This window comes from Dreissena polymorpha, chromosome 9 (assembly GCF_020536995.1).
Source record: "Dreissena polymorpha isolate Duluth1 chromosome 9, UMN_Dpol_1.0, whole genome shotgun sequence".
Classification (NCBI taxonomy): Eukaryota; Metazoa; Mollusca; class Bivalvia; order Myida; family Dreissenidae; genus Dreissena; species Dreissena polymorpha.
In genome coordinates this window covers 68,671,631-68,683,899 of record NC_068363.1, presented here as the reverse complement: position 1 = coordinate 68,683,899, position 12,269 = coordinate 68,671,631, and the positions used below count along the sequence as shown (strand labels likewise).

At 34.6% G+C, this 12,269-nt stretch overlaps 1 protein-coding gene across 1 annotated transcript in view; it reads left to right on the top strand.

Moving 5' to 3' along the window:
• The first annotated feature begins 2,945 nt into the window (after window positions 1-2,945).
• The window catches only part of LOC127844334 (Golgi apparatus protein 1-like), a 47,689-nt gene continuing 38,365 nt past the window's right edge, over window positions 2,946-12,269 (top strand). Inside the window, exons 1-2 of the mRNA XM_052374442.1 lie at window positions 2,946-3,580; window positions 11,074-11,100. Of these exons, the coding sequence (XP_052230402.1) occupies window positions 3,167-3,580; window positions 11,074-11,100 (441 nt within the window). The 5' untranslated portion in view covers window positions 2,946-3,166. The remainder of the gene's footprint in view (window positions 3,581-11,073; window positions 11,101-12,269) is intronic.

The window sequence follows — 12,269 nt, the reverse complement described above, 5'->3', positions numbered from 1 at the left end:
AATCCTTTGAAAGTACATTATTTAACTCGGTTTCTAGAAGATGCAATATAGTTTAGCGTTCATTTTTTCTTTGAGTATTCTCTGGGCATGTTTATAACTTCACATTCAAGTACTTCCCAGATAATTTATTTACTATGTATATGTAAATGCAAACATTCTTTGATAATGCTTTAGTACAGTACTAAAGTTCACTTAAAATTGAATTAACGGGAGTTATTATTCCATTGCATAAACTTGGCGATAGTTCTGATCTTAATAACTTTAGAGGCATCACGTTGTTAGGCTGTTTTGCGAAACTATTTACAGGTGTGATAAACGAATGCTTTAAATCTTGGGCAGAAACCCATGACAGTTTTTAAACCCAATTGCATTGTCGATGCATTTTTTATTCTTATTCATTTAATAGAGAAGCAAATACATTGTAAAAACAAACTTATCTGCTGCTATGTCGATTACCTGAAGGCATACGACCTTATAAATCGCGAACAGCTATGGAATAAAATGATTTTATCGGGAATCGACGGCAAGTTAATTTCGCTTTATGTATAGCGAGGTCAAACTGCAAGTAAAACACATGGGCTCACTTTCGGACCTTTTAAGTAGCAATGTCGGTCCAATACAAGGAAAAATAACATCGCCGAGCGTGTTTTCGTTATATATTAATGATATAAAATTTAATTTGCAAAACTGAATAAACGCCGGAATAACGTTATAACAATTGTCTATTTATCTCCTCCTATTTGCGGATGATGCTGTCATTTCCTCAGACACTTCAGGAATTGTGGAATAATCTAAAATCATATTGCGATAAATGGAATTAAACTTCTTATATTGACAAAACAAAAATAATGGTTTTCCGAAAAAGGGGGCGCGCTAAGCACACAATTCAAAGAAAAAGATATTGAAATAGTAAGCAATTTTAACTACCTTGGTATTGTTATGTCAAGTGGGGGCTAATATAACTGCCACGAATACACTTTATGACAACGCTACAATGGTGATGAACTCCCTTTTTGTATTACACAAGTGCCAATAAATGTTAAGTTCAAACTTTTTGATGCACATGTCTTGTCAATCATTAATCATAATTGCGGAAAATGGGATTTTATTGCGGTAACTAATATTGAACGTGTTCACAGAAAGTTCTGTAAACGACTGTTAAATGTAAAACTGTCAAAAAATGCAATGTCACTCAATGCTGAAGTTGGTCGATTTCCTTTATAAATTGGTAGATACCTAAGAATTGTAAAACATCTTTTAAAACTTCATCAAAAGAAACAAGAAAATTGTATTGTTATTAATATGCAACGATAAGAAATTGAAAAACAACCCGGATTTACAGATGTATGGTCGTTTCCTTATTATATGAACTATACAATATAATCTCGAGAGATTTTCCCCACAGCCCAGTTAAAAGGCTGCGCATTTCATTGGAGTCAAGCGGTACTTAGACACACTAATGAAGTGGGCCTATAGACGACGTACTAGAGACGCGAGGCCGTCCATAGATTGATGAGGAAATTGATTTCGATTCCATTTCTGTCTGGATTACATATCCCGGATACAGGTGCACATAATATTTCCATGTATTCGCCTAAGTATACAAGTAATAATATATACAGTAATTGGACAGTAAATAAACATTTCACTCTCTAACAAATGATTTTATTAATACAGATTGGCTGAACGAGCGACGTCTATGGAGACGGGGGCCGTGTTTGAATACATTCAATCAACCTGGTTGGAGAGCACAGTTTGGACGCCGGAAGAGTGGTTCGTGTATAGGCAGACTGGTCGGACTTACAATGATACAGAAGGTTTGTGGTGCATTAATTATGAACAAACGTGTTTTTGTGTAAGTAGGTTAATTTTCATACTGTTACTCAAGCGAATAACCTAGCACCGTCGGTAGAGCTTGAGGTCAGCCGACCACAAGTGCCTGTTATATGTGCTGATCCCTCTCCTGCGGCGCGAGGCCGAGTACATCTCGATCACTGCAGGCCACGCTTGTACTGGAGGGCACCTGGCGGAACCGATGCCATACGAACGTCAACTTCGACCAGCAGCTCGACGAGTTTGGGATCAGTATGACCAACGAGAGCTGACGAAAGAGGAGTTCCTCGGCAAAATCGGGGAGGCGTACATGCATTCATAACCTCATAAGGCACGACACGTTAATTCTGCCTAAAGTGGGCTTTGCGTTGAAGAAACTTTATTTGCAATTTGTACAGTATTTAATTGTGTATATCTCACCTGAGTTATTGTGATTGCAGTGTGCAATTATAATTGAAATTATTAATAAAATAAATATAATAATAATAAAGTCAAATCAAATGCATGCCATTTAGTAATGAACGATTTTGTGTGTGCGAGAATATTTGCACGTCTGTGAGTGTGTGACGGCATTTTATTTCATTGTTATCATGCGTGTTTTCATTATAATTATTATCAATTTAAAGTTATCCAAATATTTTTAATAGAAATAACTTTATTGTTTGTTTTATTTCAAAGCCGACTCTAATATTATAACGCCGCATTATGACAGCCACATACCTGAAGCAAAATACAAACGAATCATTTTTCAAATGGAATTAACTTAACTAAATATAATATTATACAGTAATAAACAATATCCAATAGGTATAACGAGTATCTATCAATACATTTACAATAATTTATTCAAATTAAAAACGGGGCCAAAAAAGCCTGGTATTAGGGCCGAATGAGCTTAAAAAAAACGAAAAAAAACGGGGAGAAAAAGTTTGGTGCCGATAGGGCCGACACCCACGCGTTTATACAACGTAAACAAGACCCGTCATTTAATATTCATGGCATGGAAGTAAATAACTTAAATGTCAATTTGTCATAGCTACGATTCAAAAAGAGGAAGTACCAAAACATTTAATTTCGTTAATTTTACGTGAACGAGTAAAAATGCAAGATTTACAACTTCGTAACTTTACGAAACACCGCTTACAAAACAGAAAATAGTTCGCAAAACACTCGAAAACAATTTGTAGCGAAAACTTTCATATTTCCTGGGTTTAAAGCAACATTAATCTGTCATTTCCATATTGGAAGCCGATTAAACGTGTACATATTGTTTCTTATTAAGAAAAGTCATCATTTGCGAGTAGTTATACATTTGTTTTCATTGAGTTACAAAATGGCTGAATATGCTCGACGTGTCCATGCTAAGGGACCTGCCATTGGCTTGAACATGTTTTGTTACGTTCTGCTAATATTTTGTACGGTGTTGAGTGTTAGTGGTGAAGAACCAGCTATCTTGCGTGCACAGAAAGATGCTCCAGATGCTGCTCATCAAGGTGAAAGGATCAACCCAAAGTTTAATTTACTACAAAATATGGTTCCTAGCAATCAACCGTTAAATTCACAACCTAATCTTGGAAGGAGACAGGCACCACCAGACGTTGGAATTAAAACAGATGCACGGAACAATGTCTTGTTGTCATCACATCCTGATTGCATGGAAGATGTTGTCATGCTATGTAATGCCACAGTAATGAGGATGAACAATTTTGCAATTCTGGACTGTTTACAACAGGATGTAGCTGTTCAGGTTTGTATTTTTGTTGCATTTTACATAGCCATGTGAATCTAACATAGCCATCAACATAAATCTGGAATATCTAAAAGCATCCTTTACAGGCATATTAAAATCAAGTATGTCACAAAATCAAAGTCAATGTGTAATTCACGGAGGGTATATTAACAGGAGCTGAATCGGGTATTCGACCTTTACTGTAGTAAATTCAATTGTATCAGTGATTTTTTTACCTGCGAGTCCTGCGTCCTAGACTCACAAAAACCTCTGGGGATGCAAAGTTTCAAATTATGTGAGTCCCAAAAATGCATTGAAATTTTTCAAAAAATAATATCGTTTAATATTTGGACTCATTCTTTCAATTCGGGGACTCATAGATTTGCAAGTTACCGGGTCCCAGGACTCGGATGAGAAAATTTGTAAAAATATCACTGTGTATGCAAAAACTAATCATCCGATTTTATTGGTTTATACTTCATCGTGTTGCTTATTAATTCCTCTGTCAAAAAATATAACTTTTAGTATATTTCCGTTGTTATATTAATGGATTTATAGCGAGTTAAACACAAGAAATACACATTTTATGTTTTACCCCCTCGCGTTGAACAGTGTCATTACTGAGTCACGTGACCAGTAGCTATCGATTAGCGTACATCGAAGTGCCGAGGTTAGACATTTTGATGTACCCACTCACGTCTTTTTTTAAATTATGCTTTCATTTCTCAGCCAATTTTTACAAATTATATATCATTAGAAAGCCTACGTTACGTAATTTTCAGATAATATACAGTACACAGTACACTCCACGCGTTTTCCCTAATTTTCCTCCATACGCTGCGTGCAGTAACGCCGAGGAAGATTAAGAAAATTTCGCGATACACAGTGTTTGCTTGATTTGGGTACTGCGTTGAACGATCGGCAAAATTGATAAAGGCGGCCCTCGGCGTTGGCAACGCGGGAAAACTCTGTGTTTTACGAGATAACGATCAATTTAACTTTGTTTGACTTCCTGATTTTCAAATAGAATTACATTTATTACAAGTACATATATATATATACAGTGCTCCAGCTAGGCCTAAATCGAAGGGCGCCGCGCCCTGCCCTCCCGAACCTCCGCCCTGCCCCCCTGCCCCCCCCCCCCCAAAAAAAAAAATTTTTTTTTTTTTTTTTACATATGATTATTCATAAATCTCTTATTATATTGTAATTGTTTTAATCCTCATTGTAGACATTATATTTGAATGGTTTATAATAATGGGAATAATACAATAATTTTTACATATAAATTAACATGCAAAAGGAAGCATTCCAGAAACACCTGCACGCTCGTACGTGCCCTTTTCACAAAATCCGGTGCGTCGAAAGTGCCCTTTTGACAAAATACTGCGCGTTGAAAGTGCCCTTTTGACAAAAAAGCCCCCCTGCCCTCTTCAAATCCTAGCTGGAGCACTGTATATATTTATTTATATATATATATAATATACCATTAAAAAACAATAAAACAACAACCAAGATAGATACTCCACGTGGTTGTAGAAGTAGTTGTATAGAAAACTCGTTGATTTACGACAAACAAAACATCGTCTTTAAACTGATACTTACCAATTAATATAATCACAGTTTGCAACATTGTTTTTATTTTGATAATTTAATCCAAAGTTTTCATGTTAGCAGGTGTTTTTTCTATACTGAACATGTAAACAAATGACCGAGGACCCTATTAAAAGTCTCGGAAATCTGTGTGAATTGACAGTTTGACGTTATCAAAGGAAAGCCGCTTCCTGTCTGAATGCATAACTTACTCAAGTAAACATGTTCAACGAATGCATAAGGAATGGTTTTAATTGTCGGAACAAAGTCAATTAACTGCTCACTAAAGCATTTATTTTCTCTTCGTAGGTCGGTTATTCCATTGATTGCTAAAAGAAGGTGGTAACTATTGTGTTGAGAGTTGCATTAAATATTCACAGTTGTGTTCTAGTTGCGTCGACATTCAAAACAATGTTTACCAGTAATTATGGACCAAATCGGCAGAGTGACATTCACACATGTTAATCCCTTTTGTCAAAACAACACATAACGCCAAACACTTTATCCAGTTCCGTCCAGGTGTTCTCTTTAATCAGTATACAGTACAATAACTGTTTCAATAATTTCTATACTAAAATACCGAAACGATAAAGATATTTGAATTTAAATTAATTTGGTGGAAATATAAAATTATTCGCGATATAATTGTGTTAAAAAATACCAAAGAAACTTTTAACCGAAATCAACAGAATTCAGTGTTCTCTGCACTACAAAGTTTGTATCAAAAAATCAATACACGCACACTTTCCACACTTTTCACGCATAAACCTTGAACTTGTACATTGTAGCATATTTTTAGCGCGCTTTTGTCGGGAAATATACATGATGACTGTATATTGGAAGCATTTGTAAACGTCGTGTTAACATTAAAAATCGGAAGCGTGTTTCGGATTACAAACAATTATTCTCATTTGGAAATTAAACGGAACATTTATTCTGGTGTTATATGTGTTATGAATTAAATATTAATTGGTCAAAACGCTTTACGTGTCGTATATTCATTCATATTGTCGACATACCTGTGAATAAAAACATATATGAATTGTTTATACAATTATCTTTATTTTTATAAGCCACAGTATTTAAACAATTTTTAATGACAATATTTTTATTTTTTGGCATGCCCAGTAGCACACTGCTAACGTGGTGTTGCGCGGCAGTCGCTGATAAGAACGGAAATTGTCTGCATTTACCGACTAGGCTAAAGTAATACACACCGCGGGTATTACTATTAGCGAATTGGCGGAACGCTGCGTTTGACCTCGCTTTCAAACTCCGAGTAAACACTTGCTAGCAGGAATAAAAACACGGAGTGAGCACGTTTTCTGGGGAAAACGTGTGGAGTGTACTGTATATTATGTTTGTCATCTGATTTGGGCTGCCCAGCAAGTTATAACTTTAACTTTTGCAAATATCATACCGTTTTAGAATTTAGATCTACGGTTGACATCAGGGGCCGAATTTAACCTATTAAGGCACTTGCATTTGTTTGCAAGTTGATTTTTTTTTCACTTGCAAAATGTAAAACTTACTCGCAATTGGAGATTTATTTTTTATTTAAAACAATAAATTTCTTGTACCATATTTCTTAAAATTGTGCATTATATGTTGGGTACTTAAAAATTGAAATAATCATTGTCGCTGTCAACAACATAATCTAGATTGATGTTAAATTCAGTCATCCATTTTTTAACTTTTGAGAGCTGCTATCGGCAGGGGTTTTCAGCCTTATATAACAGGGGCCTATTAAAGGCCCCTTTCCAATTGAAAATGTCTTTAAAATCATGCAGTTTTTCCAAAAATCCTAACTTACACCAGCTTTTTCATTTCCCAAAGCAGTAATTTTAGTGAAAATTCTTCCTAAAATGAGCAATTTCATCCCAAAATCCATAGGCTAGGGCCTCTTCCCAATGAAGCAAAAAAACAACCTGATTGGCATGGCTTTCTCCGTAGTTTTTGGAATTGTAAGTTTCTTTGCTGTCTCAGTATCCTCAGACGCCGGCCTCTTCAGAAATGTGTACATGATTGGGAAAGATTTTAAAAAGTGGCAATCACCGAGACGCTTATTAGCCGCAAGCGCCTAGCGAACCATAGCTCATACCAGTTTAGCTTCCATTAAATCTTACAACAACAACAACAAGATTTTGATCTTAAAAATGGGAGTCGTGATTATAGAAAGTAATTATCTCTCAATACTTAAAGGATTTATGAAAAAACAGGTTTGAGAAATCTGAAATTTCTACTCGCAGAAAATTGCAAGCTTTATATTTTTCAACTCGCTATCCATAAACTTCGCTGGCATTTTGCGAGTATGCGAGCTTAGTTTTGGTCCCTGGACATGTTCGTACTTAATACCGATTTGTAGCGTTTATATTTGGAGTTCACTTTTAAAAACTACATCTTGCTTAGGAGAATAGAATTCTTTATACGATAGAAAAAAAATTTGTTTAAAAATGACAGTAAGTAAGGAATGAAGGCAGGAGAAAGTACATGTAGCACTCGATCCTAACGCTCCGAACGTTTGGAGTTTTAGAATCTAGGTCAGGGCTTGTTCGCACTTTATACCGATTTGTAGCATTTATATTTGGAGTTCAGTTTTAACAATTACATCTTTCTAAGGAGAATAGAATTATGTATACTATAGAAAAAAAATGGTTTAAAAATTAAAGTAAGTAAGGAATGAATACTGAAGAAAGTAATGTGAATCTTAACTCATCGAACTGATGCTACGGTCTTGGCGATTATGCTTTTGTTTAGATACCCGCCATTTAATTTCCTTTGCCATTATTATTATATTTTTTTATGGAATAAATTGAAATAATTTGTTCACGAAACATATGAAAATAAAACTAATTATTATTGAAGCTTAATAAATTAACGATTACAGCTCTTGTTTATCAAATAATTTTTGTGGTGAGCTTTTGTGATTGCCTTTTGTCGGTCGTGCGTTGTGCGTTGTGCGACGTCAACATATGCCTTGTTCACTCTCTAGAGGCCACATTTATTGTCCAATCTTCATGAAATTTGGTCAGAAGATTGGCCTCAATGATATCTTGGATGAGTTTGAAAATGGTAACGTTTGCTTGAAAAACATGGCTGCCAAGGGGCGGAGCATTTTTCCTTATATGGCTATATATGGCTATAGTAAAATCTTGTTAACTCTCTAGACACCACATTTATTGTCCAATCTTCATGAAATTTGGTCAGGAGATTGGTCTCAATGCTATCTTGGATGAGTTCGAAAATGGTAGCGTTTGCTAGAAAAACATGGCTGCCAAGGGGCGGGGCATTTTTTCTTACATGTATATGGCTATATATGGCTATAGTAAAATCTTGTTAACTCTCTAGAGGCCACATTTATTGTCCGATCTTCATGAAACTTGGTCAGAAGATTCATCCCAATGATATCTTGGACGAGTTCCAAAGTGATGCCTGTTGGTTGAAAAACATGGCTGCTAGGGGGCGGGGCATTTTTCCTTATATGGCTATAGTAAAACCTTGTTAACACTTTAGAGGCCAAATTTATTTTCCGATATTCATGAAATTTGGTCAAAAGATTTGTCTCAATGATATCTTGGATGAGTTAGAAAATGGTAATGTTTGCTTGAAAAACATGGATGCCAAGGGGCGGGGCATTTTTCCTTATATGGCTATAAATGGCTATAGTAAAATCTTGCTAACTCTCTAGAGGCCACATTTATTGTCAGATCTTCATGAAACTTGGTCAGAAGATTCATCCCAATAATATCTTGGAAGAGTTCGAAAATGATGCCGGTTGGTTGAAAAACATGGATGCCAGGGGGGCGGGGCATTTTTCCTTATATGGCTATACTAGTAAAACCTTGTAAAAGGGTATATGATACATGTAGCATTACTAAGTCATGGATGTTTTGTATTCTCAGTGTTTTTTTCAAATTTTGGGCCTCAATCTTTCCCATTCACAATCTCAAAATGTATTATTTTCCAAATACATGTAAATGGCGAAAAGTCCCAATAAAAGATTTCCTTTTTTTTCTCAATAAAATGCAACATTTAGTTAATTTCCTAAGCAGCTTTATGGGTTGAACCTTAGTAAATTATAGGGCTGTAACGAATACACTAGGAGACGAATACGATACGTATCACGAATACAGGGTGGCGAATACGAATATTTATACGCGAATATGAATTTCAATGAACTAAAGTAATACTGACAACTTGACATGACATTATATAGTATGAAACTATGAGTATTTGTCAATTTGATTAATTGAGTATCATTGCATACTGAAAATATGCAATACAACACTTTGAAATAACAAAACACTGACCAGAACTGCTTAAACTTTTAGCACAGTTTAAAAAAAAACATTACTAGTATCAATAAAATCCTTGAGTAGAACAATTAAGGAACTTGACATGCTAGGTTCCATGTTTGTTGGTAAGTTGCACAATCATTGTCGTAAAGATAAACAAAAAAGAAATTCCATCTGCTAATCCTTTGTGTGTATGTTTGAGCATCCAGTGTTTTTTTATGGCAATTTCGGGGCCGATATTCGGCCCCATTCCCATCAAAAAAGAGTATATATTTTCCCCCCATTTTGTAAAAAAAATCCCCTCCAGAAGAAAAAAAAAAAAAAAAAAAATTTTTTTTTTTTTTTTTTTAGAAAGAACTGTTTCATAATCATGACAAATATATCTCAAATTTATTTCATAAATAACTAACAAAGTATATAACTATAAATTATATGATTTTAAATTATTATAAAGTGTTATATTAAATTAGATTAGTTTTTTCCAAATCAGTGGACTTTTCAAATGAATTGCATTTTTCTCCCAAAATGGCCAGGAAAAGGATTTATGTATCTATATTGTGTCAATATATGTCGATAAAAACATTCCAATTTGGTCCATTTTATTGATAAAAAATGCTCAAATTTGCCATTAAATCGATTTAAAAAAACTCAATTCGAGTCAAAATGGCTAAGAAAACTGAGACTGTGCATGAAGGCTGAACTGTCTGAAACTAATGTTGAAAAAATCATTGATATATATTTCAGAAATGGACTGAGACATTCTGCTGTGAATATTATATTCATACAAACATGTGTATTCATATAATAAATAAAATTACATAAAAAAGAGTGAATTGTTAATTTTCCCCTTTTCCTAAAAAACAACGTGCACAATTTTTTTCCGGGCTATTTCCCAGCAATAAATGACCGGAATTCAATTAAACTTTATGGGAAGCTTCACTACAAGAGGAGATGTGCATATTATCAGCCGGTTCTGGTCGGATGATTTTTCACAGAGTTATGGCCCTTTGAAATTTTCCATTAACTGTACATATAGTGCAATTCTTGTCCCCCCAACTTCTAGACGTTTCCTTTTATCTGAATATATAGTGCAATATTGTGACAAAAAACCTTTGGGGAGCATCACCCATCTCCGACGGTTTCTTGTTTTTGAAGAGCCACAGGCTTTCAGCGTTCAATAATTTGATTTGGGCTAACATGTGTCATCGGGACATCAGTGGCAAGGACACATCTAGGTCAGGAATAATGCTTAGAGTCAGCTTTGGACTTAAATTCGATGATTTAGAATCTGATTCAAAAACAAACCAAAACATTGCCACACTCCTACAAATATTGTGTCAATTTTGCTTATTAAAAACTATGAAGGAAGAGGGTTAAAACCCCTGCCCACCATCAAGATTTTAAATAGTAATGCATTGTAACAGTTTCTTAAACAAAAAATTATTTCACTATTGTAGGACATGCATGTGATTATGGTGATGTTGAAAAGCATCTGGTGTAAATTAAATATATACTACATGTACCTGTATACAGTTTGCTCAGTACAAATTAATCAACCCTATTTTGATTTACTGAGTGGGCATCACAAGCGATAGCATGTATAATTATCTTTTTCTGTTTCAGACAAGAGTATCAGAAAAATGCCAGCATGTAAGTATTATAAATATTAACTGACTTTAGTTTTGTGTTTTATATTAAGACTTCATCACCATGGACAATTGATGTGTTTTTAACCAGGTTTTCAGCAAAGTTTAAAATTCTGTTTATAAGATTGGGTTTTGGTGTAATTTGTGAGGAATCAAACAGGTGCAGGGCTCAACATTAACGGTTGTCCGATTGCCCCTGGCAAGTAAAAGTAGGGTCCGGGCAAGTTATTTTATAATCTAGTTGTCTGCCCAGGCAAGTGCAAAAAAAAAACGAAGAAAAACGTGTGTTTCAGTGGTTAAATAGTACAAATAATCATGAACGATTCGCCTAATGCACGAATTTACCTCGGCGATTGTTGTTTGCGGAAGTCAGAACTAACTATGCATGGTGCACATGCATTTCCAAACTTATTTAAGAAAAAACGTAAATGGCTTGGGATTCCAAACATCGGCTTTCAAATGCTTTTGTGTTTATTTTTTTCATTACTATTCAGTTACAAATTGAAATAACATCATTGGTGTTTTCAGTCACGAAGAAAACTTCTAAAATAATATAACTATATAAAAACAACAAAAAATAGCTTTGGTATATATATATATATTTATTTCATATTTTGCGACATACATTTTCAACATTCTTTTGCTTTACATGTACGTCAATTAACATTTTTGTTACGGTTCACATGTTGTTTACAGTACTGTTAGCAGACTAGAAATGTCTATTTTATTTAGCTCGGCTTTACAAGTAACTGTAAGTCTGCAAAATCCAATGAAAAATGCACAGAAAAATCATCCATTAATAATCAAACATTGGCACAAATCTACATTTAGAATTTAATTAGACTTTAATTGTTGTAATCATTTTGTAAAATGTGCAAAAATAAAAAAGGTTTTGTTGTGTATCATTTTGATCTTTATTAAAAAATATGAGGTTTACAGTTAATGTGATATTTTATGTTCGGGCAAGTGGCTTTACGTTTCTGGTAAATCACTGTAGTTTTCATTGACCAAATATGATGACACTTTGGATAAATCGCTTGCATGGAAACCTAGCATGGGATTGTATTTGTGGCCATTAATGTCAAGGGCCTTACTTCTAAAATAGACAGCTTGCACTCGACTAATTTAGATGGAGGTATTGCACTGAAACTTTGTGTGTCTGTATCTTACATG